This window comes from Beta vulgaris, chromosome 4 (genome assembly GCF_026745355.1).
Source record: "Beta vulgaris subsp. vulgaris cultivar EL10 chromosome 4, EL10.2, whole genome shotgun sequence".
NCBI lineage: Eukaryota > Viridiplantae > Streptophyta > Magnoliopsida > Caryophyllales > Amaranthaceae > Beta > Beta vulgaris.
In genome coordinates, this window is record NC_079205.1 from 17,591,357 (window position 1) to 17,607,626 (window position 16,270).

General features: G+C 33.2%; 1 protein-coding gene across 1 annotated transcript; it reads left to right on the forward strand.

Moving 5' to 3' along the window:
• The first annotated feature begins 10,376 nt into the window (after positions 1–10,376).
• Positions 10,377–15,920, forward strand: LOC104891334 (organic cation/carnitine transporter 7). Its single transcript, XM_010677014.4, has 6 exons — positions 10,377–10,642; positions 11,341–11,619; positions 13,032–13,269; positions 14,120–14,636; positions 14,739–14,941; positions 15,151–15,920. Exons 2-6 carry the CDS (start codon positions 11,348–11,350, stop codon positions 15,448–15,450), a joined length of 1,530 nt encoding a protein of 509 aa, XP_010675316.2. The 5' UTR covers positions 10,377–10,642; positions 11,341–11,347; the 3' UTR covers positions 15,451–15,920.
• The last annotated feature ends 350 nt before the right edge of the window (positions 15,921–16,270 follow it).

Genomic DNA, 16,270 nt, shown 5'->3' on the forward strand with positions numbered 1-16,270 from the left:
ATATCTTAAATCAATCTCATTATGTTGAGAAAATATTAAAGAAGTTTGATCAATTTGATTGTGTTCCTGTGAAAACCCCATATGATTCTAGTATTCATTTGAAAAAGAATAAAGGTGATAGTATATAACAAGAACAATATGCAAAAATAATTGGAAGTGTCATGTTCTTGATGAATTATACTAGACCTGATATAGCTTATGTTGTTAGTAGATTGAGCAGGTATACTCACAATCCTAATCGGAGCACTGGGTTGCCTTGATTAGATTGTTGAAGTATCTAAAAGGCACTACCAATTGGGGTCTACATTATCAAAGGACACCTTGTGTTCTTGAAGGATTTTGTGATGCTAATTGGGTGTCGGATAATGATGAGATCAATCTACTAGGGTTATGTTTTCACTCTTGCTGGAGGAGCTATATCATGGAAATCATCAAAACAAACATGTATTGCCAAATCTACAATGGAATCTGAGTTTATTGCTTTAGAATTGGCAGGTCAAGAAGCTGAATGGATAAGGAGTTTGCTTGCTGATATTCCATTGTGGGGGAAGCCAGCTCCATCAGTTTCTATGCGGTGTGACTCGCAAGCAGCAATTGGGGTAGCGAATAATCAAGCCATAATGGAAAGAGAAGGCATATTCGCTTAAGGCATGCCATAGTTAGAAATCTAATTAGAAAAATGTGTTGTCACTCGAGTATGTAAAATCAGAGAGGAATATTGCTGATCCTCTCACCAAAGGCCTTTGTAGAAAAATGGTGCTGGAGTCAGCACAAGGAATGGGTTTAAAGCCTATTGTGAGTGAATTGTGATGGATCCCTTCTTAGGAATTCCTAAGTTCAAAGGGTCAAACGAAATCACAAAAAACTCAAGTTATTTGTACTACTACCATTCCTATTAAAAAAGTGATGTAGTATTTTAATTTACTGTATATGTGTAAGGTTGAGCATAAGCTCTTAATAAGTTCATAGCCTTATTTGAGGTGGTTTGTGACAGTACAAACTTGATGAACTTACCTATGTGAATGTGGGGGTTACGCCCAATCCCCTATGAGAGTCCAAAGGCTTAGGCTCTCTAGAGCATTCACGAGAATCCAGGCAATTGTGGGGCATCTATATTATATTTGCGAGAACGTATCTTGATTTGAAAAAGGTTGAGTGCGCAACTATGTTTGCTAACTCTCGTGAAAGGTTCAAAGAGAAATCTACCTCTTAGACAGTAAGACATATTTGTATGCACTGAGTGTCAATTCAAGTCCATAAGACATTGATACTTCAAAACTCAGTATCTATTGCCCAGATCATCTGTTTTAGCCCTGTTTTTTCCTGTTTTCTTCTTTTGAATCATTGGGGGATTGTTGGATTGGTATAATTTTTGCTTCAAAAGAAGTAAAATAGTCTTGATGTCCTTGTCCCACATTGGAAATATAGTAGGAGAGGTAAGGTTTATATTACCTGCTCTTCCACTACTCTTTGAGTTGAGTAGCAATGACGTTTTTAGTGGGCTTGTGGTGATGTGTGGTTACTACGCGCGCGCGCCGGCCGGACCAGGACCATGGGCCATGGGCCATGGGCCTTGGGCCTTGGGCTTTGGGCTTTGGGGAATAAACTTTGGGCTTTGGGGAATAAACTTAACTTAACTAAAGTTTTGGGTCACAAATTCTGTCACTTTTTCTTCCCTCCAAAATCAAAAACACTATCTTCTTCTCTACTTCATTCTCTCTTCCAAATTTCTGGGCAATATTCAAGATCGTTCTCAATCTGATTTTTCATCAACACTGGAAATTCAAAAACCGTGTATCCCTGGAGGTTGATTGCTGTGAGTCCGTTAGGGTAGTGAGTTCTTCACGCCACGGTTATCAGATAAGTTTAAGTCTTCTGTTAGCAGTTATTTTGGTCCAAGGCCAAATTATTTACTTATGCGATTTTGGTTCGCATCAAATGGGCTCGCGCAGATCCAAATTATTTACTGATTCGGTCCAAAATCGAATCTGTAAATGATTTACTGATGTAGTTCCTAAGAAAAACCGCATCAGTTATTTATGTTAACTGGTGCGGTTTTCCGTAAGACCCACATCAGTAAGTCCAAAAACTGATGTACAATGACCGCATCGGATACGTAATTGTGAGGATAAAAAAAGCACTTTATACAAAACATAGTACTGTGCTTTGTATAAAGTACTTTTTTGTGTACTATGTAGTATGATAATTACACAAAAAACAACTCCATAAAAAAAGAAAAAAAGAAAAATGAGATTTAACAGTCCAACTATATTCAATCTATAAGAATATAGTACGATAATTACACAAAAAACTCAACTTATACCACGATAATTACAACAATATATATACGATAACTATAAAAAATATAGAGGAATAAGATGAATACAAAAAATTATACATAGAAACAATGGAAATAAAGAATTGACATAGAAACAACATTTCACCATAAATATAGAAAATATGTGTACATAAAATTAACAAATATACCATCCGAATTGATATATGTACAGAAAATTACAATACATATTTAAAACCAACAGCTACAAGAACCAAATAAAGCAAAAATAAAGAGCATGAAAACAAAAAAGGAAAAATTAAGACCTAAAAAAATAAATCAGATAAAAAAAACAAAAGAATCAAGAGCTTGAAACCAAAAAAATCGAAACGAAAATGGCAGGCCAAAAAAACCCAAATAAAAACCTACATCCAAAATCAGATCCAAAAACTAAATCCCAAATAAAATGAAAAAAATTGGTAAAAAACAAAAAAAAAACGAAGAAATATGGTAAAAAATAGAAAAAACTGGTAAAAAAAATGAAAAATTGAAGAAAAAACCAACAGCTACAAGCAGATCCAAAACTAAATCCCATCAAAACTCAAACTAACCAATTTCGTTCTTCGATTCTTCATCACTTCATTCTTCTTCGTTCATTTGTCCTTCTTCATTTCGTTCTTCGTTTTTGCATTCCCCATTTTCGCTCTTCGTTTCTTCGTTCTTCTTTCTGATTTTTCTTCATTCATTGTTCTTCATTTCTTCGTTTCGTGGAGTAGAGAGGAGATAGAGGTAAGGTGTTGTGTGATACTGATGCCGACGTGGTGTGAGGGAGGAGTAGAGAAGAGAGAGAGAGAGGAGAGGAGGGAGATCTGATGATGATGGCGTGGTGTGAGGGAGGAGTAGAGAGGAAAGAAAGAGGAGAGGAGGGAGATTAGGGTTTGATAGTTATGAGGGAGGAGAGAGTGTGGGTTTGGAGGAGATGAGAGTGTTAGGGTTAGGAGTGAAGGAGGGGATTTAGTATTAGGAGGCTGGGCCATTTCGTGTTGGGCCATAATTCAGCGTGCTGGGCTCAACGAAAAAATAACAACAATTTGATGCGGTCCACAAGAGGACCGCATCAGATTGTACTCCTAACTTTCTTTCCCATTTTTTATGATGATTTTCGGATGTGGGTTTACAAAAACCACATCTGTTACTAAGTGACATATATACACTAGTGATAATGTTGTTCATGCTAAAGACTTCAGACCAATAGCTTGTTGCACTCACATCTACCAAATTATTTCCAAGATAATTACTAAGAGACTGTAGGGTGTTATTAATGAAGTTGTTGATGACTCTCAAGCTGGATTTATGCCTGACAAACATATTTCAGACAACATTATCTTAGCCACAGAGTTGATCAGGGGGTATACTAGAAAAAGTATGTCCCCTAGGTATTTCATTAAAGTTGATATTAAGAAGGCCTAGAATTGAGTTGAATGGCCCTTCTTACATAGTATGTTGTATGAGCTTGGCTTTCCTCTTCAATTCATTGATTGGATTATGCCCTGTGTGCAAAGTGTGACTTACTCTATTTTAGTCAATGGCAAACTTGCATCCCGGCCTTTTAATGCTAAGAAGGGCTTGAGGCAAGGTGACCCTTTATCCCCCTTTTTATTTGCCTTAAGCATGAAATATGTGAGTAGATGTCTGGGAGAGCTTAAGCATATTCTTGACTTTAACTTGCATCCTAAGTGTGAAAGACTTCATCTTACTCACTTGATATTTGCTGATAATCTGCTTTTATTCTCTGGAGCAGATCACGGTTCCGTTACTAAAGTCATGCAAGCTTTCATGAAATTTTCTATTGTCTCTGGTCTTCAAGCTAGTCCAGAAAAGAGTAATATTTTTCTGGCTGGTGTTAATGAGGATGATGTTAAATTCTTAGCTGATGCTTACAAATATGAACATTGGTAATCTAACTTTTAAGTACATGGGGATCCCTTTGAACTCAAAAAAGCTTATTAAGTATACCCAATGCAAGCCTTTGATTAAAAGGATTACTTCTAGAGCTCAGGGGTGAGTATCCAAGCTTCTTTGGTATGCAGGAAGACTTCAATTAGTGAGAAGTATACTCAATAGTATGCAAAACTACTGGGGGCATATTTTACCTTTGTCAAAGAAAGTAATCAAGGTTGTTGAAAGTATTTGTAGGAAGTTCTTATGGAGTAGTAACACTATTGATTTAAAAAAAGCTCATGTGGCTTAGATTAAATTTTATGAGCCTCAAACTTGTGGTGGCTGGAACTTGGTGAATATGTTTCTTTGAAATAAAGCTGCTATTCGCAAACTGCTTGGGGACACAACTTTTAAGTCTGATAGGCTATGGGTTAAATAGGTGAATGCCTATTATATTAAGAGGCTTGATTTCTCTATTGTGGCTATTAGTGCCAATTCTTCTTGGCTGATGAGGAATATCATAGACAACAGAGTGTTGTTAGATGATATTGGTGGTAGGGATGCCATCATTAAAGAAGGAAAATTCAGTATTAAACAGGCGTACAATATGCTCAAAGGGAATTCTCAAAGGGTGATCTGGAAGAGACTGATTTGTAATAATCAAGCCACCCCTAAAGGTGAATTTGTGAAATGGTTGGCTTTGCAAAACAGATTAGCTACTACTGACATGCTTAGTAGCTGGAATATTCCTTGTAGAAAAGGTTGTAGCTTATGTGATAATGCTGATGAGACTACACAACACTTGTTTTTTGCTTGTCCATATGCAGCTGACATTTGGAATAAAGTGCCATATTCTTCACTCATCAAGTCAGGGTGTGAATTTTGATCTTGAGTGTGAAGTTGCCATTTCTAAAGCCAGGGGTAGTAGTAGATTTGCTGGGCTCTATACTACGTGCTTTATTGAAATTGGTTATGCTATTTGGAAGCAAAGCAACAACAAGATCTTCAATGGGAGTGCTGCTTCTAGTCAACAGGTTGTTAAAGATATTATGTTTCATGTAGCTTGTGCCTGTAAGGATGGAGATAGGTGACTATTGTTGTATTGATCCCCTGTAGTCTTTTTGTTGCTTGCCTGTGTGCGGCTTTTGGTTGACCTTCTTCTTGAGCATATTCAACAGTTGGTTTGATTCTGGTGTTTGATTGTTACTTCCTTACCATTCTTATTTTTGGTAGTCAATAAAAAATTTGAATTGCAAAAAAAAGAGTGTGACATGAGTAGCTTTTTTGTTTTTTGTTTAAACACCATAAGTATTCATTTTTTCGTCATATACATGAATATAAGATAATGCTAAAAGTTTACTTTAATTCTGAAGTACAACAACAATCACTTTTAGAATCCTTGAAATGCATAAATTTCTAGCTAGATAATACGAATATATTTGAGTGTAGGTATCGTGTAGGCATGTAAAACTCATCTTATAGCCTACACAATTTTTAATTTTTTTTTGGTTTTGAACAAGAGTCGTCATTTATTTTAAGGAAAAACAAGTAAACCAACAAAAATAAGAGATCTGAATTAGAGGTGAATTTCCATACTTTATTAAATGGAATATTGAAATTGCATGCACATAAATCAATTGATTGCCTAAAAATACAAAATATGTTAAAGGTTGATCTTTTACCACATTAGATCTAATTTTGGTTATCACTTTAGTAAATTACGAGATTAATAGGTACCTAGAATGGTTGTAGGTTCAAATTATCTTATTAGGTGTGATTTAACTAATTTATAGGTATGATTTAGGAAACAATGATTATCGTGTAATATTTAAAACGGCATGACGACATTCAAAGCATTCGAATAATTATGAGAAGAAGATTAAAAATTTATATAAGATGCGCACGCATTTATGAATTGAAAGATCTACATCGTTAAAAGTAGTTTGTTAGTATTAAAAAAAATTGAGTTGCCCTCATGAACCTTTGTTACCTAAATCTGACTATACGAACCAAGAAGGAATCAATTGTATGCCTTGTAAAAGGGAGGAAGAACTTGTAAGAAGGAAGAATGAATATTCTTGTGTTTGAATATGTTTCAATAGTTTAGATGTGTATTAGGAGATTATTTGAGAGATTGTTAGTCTTGAATATGTTGAAGAATTGTGTTGAAAGTCGTGAGAAAATACGAGGGAAAACCGACTATCTATGGAGCAGCATCAGATAAATTACGGTTGCGAAAAATTTCATGGCGGAGGAAAAATGAAACATTTGCTTAGCACACTAACATGTGCCTGATGCAACACATCTGCGCGACTGCGCCCAACGCAAGATCCATGTGTTACTATTAGGTTTGTTGCATGGCACGCTGATGTTGTTCACCTAGTACGTTTTCTATGTCGAACGTAGCTAGTCGTCTTTAGGCATAGTTTTGCTTCTTATATTTAGCGGATATTTTCCCAAATGCAATCCTTTAAAGTGGCCACTTTGTTAATTGAATCCCTTTGATTACAATCTCTTCAAATGCAGACTCATATAAACCAAATACTTTTATATTGGTGCCTAAATCCAACCTATTTGCATATAATATACCAGATACCCTCAATAACTTACCGGTGTTGTTTTTGTTAACTTAAATAACCCAAAATCAGTTGACCCCTATCCTAATTCCCCTAATATTTCATATTATGCCTAACAAAGTCAATCTTTTAAGAGCACACAAAATTGCCTAAGAGGTACTTAGTCCACTATTAAAACTTATTTCATCGTAGGAAAAAAGGCGATTTATATCACTGTGAAAGGAGAATTTTGTCATAGTGTGATTTAATATGCGAATTAAGTAGGATAAGTGATTTCATGTCATTTAAGTTAACATAAGCAATACCAGTAAATTATCGAGGGTGTTTGATACATTATATGCAAACTTAAGGGTTGTCCGATGAATTTTTGAAACTGCAAAGGTAACACATGAATTTCGTAAAACCTTAGGGGTTCATGGTGAAAATCCGATATAATGGTATAGTTCATCATTGCGTGTTAAAGAAGAGACAAATTTAGGTGTCGAACCTGGACCCATTTTGGGTAGGAAAAACAAAATTCCCTATCTCACACATCCTCTTTGAAGATAATTTTCATCTTTTGGGAAAGTTTGACGAGACAATTGCCTTTTAACTTAGGGACATCTTGAATACATTTTGTGAAATCTCGGGCCAAAAATTAATGAAGCAAAGACTTGTATGACTTTCCTCCCAACACCAATGAGGAACATAAACAACTCTTTCTCTATACTATTAATGTGAAGGAGAACAAAAATGTAGGTTTGTACTTAGGTTATACCTTTGTTCCATAAAACACCCGAGAAGAAAGATATCAATTTGAGTAAAGTCTTGAGGGAGTCTTGATGGGGTCTTATGGCAAGACTCAACAAGATGTAGCTGGACAGAGTCTTGAGTTGGGTTTTGATATTTAAGACTCTTCTCAAGACTCTTGCCATGCAAAGGATATATATTTTGGCCACTAAACAAATGTCACGTGTCTTATTCTTTTTTGTGGAGTGAGTATGTATAGAGTATGAGGAATAAAATATAAAATTGGAATGAGTCTGAAGTGAGTCTACAGAATTAAAAATTAGTGGAAAGCTAATGTGGCATAGTTTGAAGTGAGTCTGCAGAGAAGTTTGTAGTTGAGTTTGAGGGATAAACTCACCTAAAGTCATTTACCATTGTTTGAGATGGGAATATAGTATAGTGCCTTTATATTTTTTTAGTTGTGCCATTTGCTTTTTCACATTTGTCGAGACTATTGTGTTTTTTTTTTTTTTGACAGGAAGAAAAATAATTTCATTCATAAGGGATAGCCAAACGGCACTTACAATCAATTCCTGAAAAATCGAAAATTCCAACATAGGTATATAACACCTTAGAAGTAGATACATCGCAGATTTGATAAAAAATAGCCTTAATAAAAAACTTCATCTGAAGCAATACAATCTGTGAGTTTGCCCTGATTCAGCTTAACTTCCGCTGATGCATAGTCGTTTGGGTAAAAATACTTCCGTGGTCTTCTAGATTCTTACAGAGAATAGTGATTCTTAGATCTTCCTTCTTCATTAGACGAACAAAAAAAGAAATGGAACATCCTAAAATAAATACCATCTTAATGATGGGATATACTTATTGGAAGCAATTAAAAATGTTTTTGGGGCTTACCACCGGTACGAACACCAGTGGAAGCCTCTGCAAAGATTCACAATTGAGACCAAGAAGAAAAGTGATGAAAAAACAAAGAGAAAGAAGAAAGAATGAAGGAAAAACTTTCAAAAAAGAAGAAAAACCTAGCGACGGAGGCTAGGAAAAAACCCTCCCAAGGAGAAACCCTAGAGAGAAAAAATCCTCTCAAGGAGAAACCCTAGAGGGAACGTCGAGACTGTTGTTTGAACGTTGATATTTTTTATTGGGTGTAAGTAAAAATTCTAAAAATGTGATGTTTGGAATCCTCGCATTAAGACTAATCTAACAAGATTTCACTTGATTATGTTATTTCTTATATAATAATGCGAGATAGTTTAACAAAGTTGGTTGATGAATAGTGTCACAAAACTAAATGGTGCAACTAAAAAGATACGGAGGTAGTATATAAAAATATAGAGATTCGTTAAACTTTTTGAAGTATTTTCCAAGCTATGTTATCAAGTTTGTAAAATAGGCCAAATAGTTTAATCTTTCATATAGATAATGAAAAATACAAATTGTCAGTCGTTGAATTGCGTGCTAAACCTTAATTTGTCGTTGTTGATAATACAACTCTAGGATGTAAATATATTTCCATATTAATAAAAACTAGATTACCAACCTCAACCACATTTATACATTCAGTTATGCAATCGCGAATTACTCGGACGATTATCCATTATATGTCATTTAAGGTACTACTATTTTTATTTAAATTTCAAGGGAATAATTGCTCTACCAAATCAAACCTTAGTGTAGGTCAACCTAATCAATTTGCAGATACCATTCCTTGAAAGTAGGGGAAGGATGGTGAAGGAAAAGAGGTTTCAAAATCTCTAACGGTAAAAGTATCAAAACAAGTTTTTGTGAAAAAAAAATATTATTTGGGTATATAACAAATATTGTTTGGATATATAAAAATATTATTTGTGTTTTGAAAAGAATAAAAGGAAAATCCCCTCAAAAAAAAAAAAGAATAAAAGGAAAACGACACAAATAAATTTTGTTACATAAAACTTTCTGTTTAACACATCTACTTGTTTAAGGTTTTTCATAGGTTTATAAAGCAGATGTGACAAAAGTTGGCGACATATATTTTAATTGAAGGGGGAAAGTTGGCTATTTTATTATTGATAATAATATACTAGGGGCTAAAAAGAGTGATAGAAAACAAATGTAATACTCCATTCATCTCAAATTATAATGCTCGTGTTCCATTTTGTATGTCCCTAAATATTTTTGTTGTTTCTCATGTTTTCAATTTTAAAATGGTACTTTATACGTTAAATTACCATCAAACAATTTTTATCCTTCTTTTGGGTTTATGTTTACATGCAAAGTTGTAGTCACATGATTCACGTTTAATTTTTGTTCTCATTTTACATGGAAAGTTGTAGCCACATTTGATTTGTACATTCTAGTACAAATACTTATCTTTCCAATGCAAGTACGACAAATAATTAAAACTAATGATAGTTTCTTTACTTCCCATGGAAAATGATAAACAAGGACTATGAGATAGGAACCGAGGGAGTAATACTTTAACCATGTCAATATTGTAAAAGTTCAAACTAATGTGTGTTAAATAAGAACGAAAAATAATACTATTTAGACTATTATATGACATATGGAATATATATTTTTTGAAGGGACCAAGTAATAAAGCTAACCTATTTCAGAAAAAATTCAATCTTTTGTACACTAATTGACTTGACATCCGAAAATTCAAATCTTTACCACTAAATCAAAATGCTTGGTAGCTAAGGTATTATAGTTGAGCTTGGATTATTTAATAGCGTCCTTGGGAGGAACAAAAGACCCATCTGCCGGCCCATTATTCGTGACCCTTTATTATTATTAGAAGTTGGACTATTATTATTTTCCTTTAAGGAGGTACATAAATATTACTTGCTTGTTTTCCTTTTTCTATTATCAGTGCGAATATCATACTTCTCTGTAACTTCATGCCTATATATACAACACACGTATACTAGTTCATTTTTCTCACACACAATTTTATCACTTCATCTTTCTCTACATAAGTACCCTTTCTCGAGGTCAAAACTTTGCCCAAGTTCGAAGCTAAGACGCAACCAAATTTCATGCTTACATATATTTGACGTCTTCCTCCATCCTACAACCTTGTTTTTTTTGTTTATTGCTGCCTATTTTGTGGGATCAACGTATTTGTAATTAACTGGTACGTATTTGTTACTTCTTTCATTTCTTCTTATTAATCAATTACTCTCTTCGTATAGAATATAATAGTATAACTTAGTCTATCTCAGTTTTTGAGTTTCTGATTGGGTATACGCTATTATAATTCACAACGATAATTCAAATCCATTTTTTGTAGGTTATTTAATTTAAGTTGAAGAGATGAAATACTGTTTTTGAATAAGCAAGCCCTAATACCTAATATTAAGAAATAAATACATTTATTTAAATGATAATAGTTTAAAACATTACAATAAAATTATTTTGCTATATTAATCCTTTAGAAGATATATATTGTTTTCAATACCATAAAAAATATTATAATAAAATCAGTGTGAAAATAAGCCAATATATAGATCAAGATTAGTCAAAGAAAAACTGCCATACAAATCGTTCCCAGAATTTACAAAATATACAATATGACAAAAAATATAGCTACAATTTTCAATACACTTGACCTCGTTGACTAATAAAATAGATCATTGCACCATGATTCTGATAAATCAGTAAATCAGGTCCACTTAAAGCTGTCTTTTGGTCATCAGTTGAAATTTCCAGTTATAAATTTGTGGATCAAAATAATATTATCCTATACTTGTTATATATACAATACTTTAACATTATCATTTATCAAATATTATCTCATTTCTAAGAAAAAGAAAGTGGTCTTGTTAATTACAGATTAATTATGGCGGATACTGGAGGATTAATATATAGTGTAGATGACGCTATATCGAAGATGGGGTTTGGAAAATTACAGTATATGGTGTTAGCATATGCTGGAATGGGGTGGATATCAGAAGCTATGGAGATGATGATACTTTCATTTGTTGGACCAGCAGTTACATTTGAGTGGAATCTTACTTCTAAACAGGAAAGTTTGATCACAACTGTGGTTTTTGCTGGCATGCTTGTTGGTGCTTATTCTTGGGGACTTGTTTCTGATATCTATGGAAGAAGGTAATTTAAATTCGATTTCGAACGTATGCATAATCTAATTACATTTGATCTCGGATTTTGAATACCACCTCAATAATCTAATATATTGTTTCGTTCTAGTATTTCATATAAAATTTAATGAAGATACTTGTTAGATAATAAGAGATTAATAAGATAGTCATCCAAAAATCTTTATACATTTGATCTCGTATTTTGGGTACCATCTCAAAATTCTAATATATTGTTTCGTTTTAGTATTTCATATAAAATTTAATGAAGATATTTGTTAGATATGAAATATATATCATTATTTGCTTTTCTGTTCAAGCAAATCCTTATAAAGATTTTTGGATGGCTATCTTATTAATCTCTTATTATCTGATTAATTTGTTTCTTATTAATTAGTCCGTTTCAGAATATATGAAAAAAAGAAAATTTCTTAACCATTTAATCTTTTATTTAAGTACTTTCAAACCTTCTTAATTAAGTTTAAAATCTTGTTATATCTTGTTATATTAGGCCCCTAAAAAGTTTCCCCAAATATAGCGAATATATTGCCTTATAACCTAAACTTACGGTGTAATCAGTTACGAATGGTTATTTTTATGTTATCTTTCATTTTCAAAATAAAAATAGAAATAAAAATCATGTGTAGGTGATATGTTGACTTTTCTATGTAACACTCAGAAATTTTCGTTGCAATAATTACTGACTGGTTTATGATTTGTTTATTTATTTATTTATTTATTTATTTATTTATTTTGCTTTATGAATTACTGTTCTTCTACCGTTGCTTTATCTCGTATAACATGTGAAACTCAACGGCACAAAGCTTCTTTACAATTAATTACGCCTTCTCCTAGGCACAATAACTGCTATTCTATGCCATTAATCTAACAAGAAATACAAACAATTTAAAATTAGAAAATTATTAGACTCTGGACATAGGATTCTTGTCGTCTTATGAATGCTCTCTTCTCTTGTAGTCTTGTTGACATTAAACAAATACTCCCTCTGTCTTATAATATATATGTTTGTTTCATTTTTACACGTTTTATTTGACCTTTAATATCTTCAATTCCGTATTAGTTAAAAAAAATATAAAAAGTTGATATTAGGAAACTACACATTGATACAAAATAACAAGATCTCACGTGAATATGTTTTTTCATATATACAAATGAGAACATTCGGTCAAAGATTTTAAAGTTTTGATTTCTATATGTACCAAAAGTACCAAAAATTACTAAAAGGAAATTATAATTAGACATTTCACACGATATATGATTCTCATATGATAAAGTGTTTTGTAAGTATTACTATATGAGTAGTTATTTTGTATGTAACGACGGTAGACGGGACCATGTAACTGATTTTTCATATGTCCACAAAATATGTCTTGTGTTAACTTTTGGTAATTGTGAGTTTTTCAGGAAAGGTTATGTGTTTTCGGCAGTAGTAACTTGTGCGGCTGGATTACTGAGTGCCGCTTCACCAAATTACGTAGTATTGTTAATATCTCGTTGTTTGGTAGGCGTGGGTCTTGGAGCTGGCCCAGTTCTACTCACCTGGTTTATAGAGTTTGTACCTGCATCTAAAAGGGGTATCTGGATGGTCCTTTTCCAAGCTTTTTGGACAGTCGGATCCGTTAGTGAAGCTGCCTTAGCATGGGTACGTTTTCGTTATCATCTATACTTTATACTTTATACTTTATCAAAAGTTCTTTATTCCTAAATAAAGAACAATGTCACGTGGTGCTCTTTGTTAAAATATTTTATCCTATGTAATCCACATACGATTTTAAAAACAATATTATATACGATTTGATACGTGCCTTCAAGTTTATTTAATGAAGTTTTACCGCTAAACCAACTGATATTTGTTTGACTTCATTATTTCAAAGTAAAATATTATTAAACAAAAATAATCTTGATCGGGAATAGCTTGTGCCTAGAAACTAGTTACTCCATTGTTTTTTTCTCAATCTTGACATTATTCATAATTAGAGATAATCTTCTTGATTTTTCTCAATTTATAAGAAAAAAATATAAGTTTATGGGATCTTGTTTCATTCGTTCAATTAGTACTTTAATGATATCCATTTATTAATTTTTATTGATACATAATAAAAGATGAATAAGTTTATAGAGATGTATAGAGAGACGCGCACAAAAAAATGGAAATGATAAAAAAGCACAAGGAGTATCTCATAAAAATACAACACATATCGAGGAGAATTTGTATTATACACCCATGTGTATCATGCTCATAGTACACGCAAGGCTATTTTTCTTGTTCATTGCTCATTTGAAACCTCCAAATGAGCATAAACACATTATAGGTAGAGTTTCAAATGAGGAAAAAATAGCCTTGGATGCACATCAACACAAGGACACTCAATAATACTGAAGGGGTTTGATTTTATTTTTAATATTGTTGTATGCAATTTGAGCATACAAATTTTTTGAGAAATTCTTGATGTATGTAACTCAAATCTAAACATGGTATTGAATTTTTGCAGGTTGTAATGCCGAAATTGGGATGGAGATGGTTGTTGGGTTTATCTGTTCTTCCTTCATTTATCTTGCTTGTGTTCTATTTCATTACTCCAGAGTCGCCAAGATACTTGTGCTTGAAAGGTAGAAAGAAAGAAGCACTTCAAGTCCTTGAGCAAATATCCCGAATTAATGGTGAAGAATTACCTCCTGGTGTTCTTGTTAGTGACATGGAAAAAGAAGAGAAGAATAATAATATACTAAAAGGAGTTACAGATGAAGAAGAAGTTGCTCCTAAATGGAAGGATTCAGAAATGAGCTTAACAAAATCAGTTTTAGTTCTTCTGTCTCCCAAATTAGCCCGTACAACTTTACTCCTATGGTTGGTGTTCTTTGGAAATGCGTTTGCGTACTATGGTCTCGTCTTGCTTACAACTCAACTGAACAACAAGAACAATGCATGCAATTCTAAAAATTCCCCTAGTTCAAAAAGTTCTAAGTTAGATATTGATTATCGAGATGTCTTCATCACTAGTTTTGCTGGTAAATTTGTCTACAATTTTGCAAATCCCCTGATTAAAGTTATGACATATATTTGATTTTGGGCTGACATGTATCATGTATGTTTGTTTCAACTCTTTGCAGAACTTCCTGGCCTTGTTATTGCTGGTATCTTAATTGATAAACTTGGTCGTAAGTATTCGATGGCGATCATGTTTGTAGCATGTTCAATATTTTTGTTCCCATTGGTGTCTCATCGGTCTGGTACGGTTACAACAGTTCTCATGTTTGGTGCTCGAGCATCCATCATGGGAACCTTCACCATTGCCTTCATTTTCGCTCCAGAGGTAACTCAACTATCCTAATGACTTGACTACTTTTGAACAGTTTTTGTATCTAAAAGGATAGAATAGTCTGTAACTAGTCATATGCACAAACATATGACTAGTTACAGACTATTTTATCCTTTTACATACAATGTTATCCAATACTTTTTGTTGAATTTCACTTGCTACCTATGACATTTTCCTAATGACAAATCTTTTGTATGATGTAGATATACCCAACATCAGTAAGAAATACTGGATTCGGAACAGCGAGTTCAATGGCAAGAGTAGGTGGAATGGTGAGCCCATATGTAGCTGTGGCTTTAGTACAAGCTTGCCATCAGATGGCGGCAATCCTATTATTTGCAGGAATGGTGTTAGCTGCTGCAGTAGCTGTTGTACTTATTCCACATGAAACAAAGGGGCGTGAGCTTACTGAAAGCATCATGAGTAATAAGAATGATATTAAATCAAGCAAAGAAGTTTCTCTACAAAAACCAACTAGTTCAAATCCGAAGGCCATGACATAAGAAGTTGCTTTAAACAGACAACTAATTCGAATAACGGTTAACGGTTTAAATTATCATGTTTGTTAATTGAGATCAAGATTATAGAAACAAAAGTGTTGTTTCGTTTTCAAACATTTTAGGCTATTTTTCCGGTGTCCAGATGCATACGTAATTACTAAGTGGTTTTATATGATCTTACTATATTGTTTATATAAGTTTGTAATGGCGTATGATATACAGTAGCGTTTAGAGCTATTGCATTTGAGACCTATAAACTAGGAAACAAATGGAGCAGCTCATGAGCCTACAACTCCTACATGAAGTTTCTGTACGGTAGGATTTCTCGTTATGATTTAGCCGGTTTGTGATCGATTTGTACTTATTTACCATTTTTCACAGTTAACTAATTTTCGGCCTTGGATGATCCGGAAGTTATTGTTTATACAACGTTTATGATATAATGTGTGACTTCGATGGTTGTTTTTCCTTCCTTTTTATGTTTCCATTCATTGTAATTTGTTTTGAAAATAGCAGCGGTACGATTATCTATCTCTACAAAAATTATTAAAAGAGACGGTCTAATTTTAATATAAAAGTAGACCTAGTAACTAAATGGATTAAACTGGTGACCGAAATAAATTAACCTAGTCACTATTGGGCTTTAATATTGGGCTTAGCATTGCCTAATTTTAATTTAAAAGTAGGCGGTCTCTTACAAGACAAACTCCTCTCTCTATTATATAAGCCAAGGTTAAGCCAAGGGAGGAGGTGTGGTGTCCTCTTTTGAGGTGATTAAAATACCCTCTAATAATTTAAAATAATGGTTTTCATTTTATAAAAA

Bases quoted from the DNA above. Each gene is read 5' to 3' on its own strand.
- LOC104891334 (XM_010677014.4), top strand. From the start codon at position 11,348: ATGGCGGATACTGGAGGATTAATATATAGTGTAGATGACGCTATATCG. The intron at 11,620-13,031 runs GTAATTTAAATT...TGAGTTTTTCAG, and splicing joins TCTGATATCTATGGAAGAAG to GAAAGGTTATGTGTTTTCGG. The intron at 14,942-15,150 runs GTAACTCAACTA...TGTATGATGTAG, and splicing joins CCTTCATTTTCGCTCCAGAG to ATATACCCAACATCAGTAAG.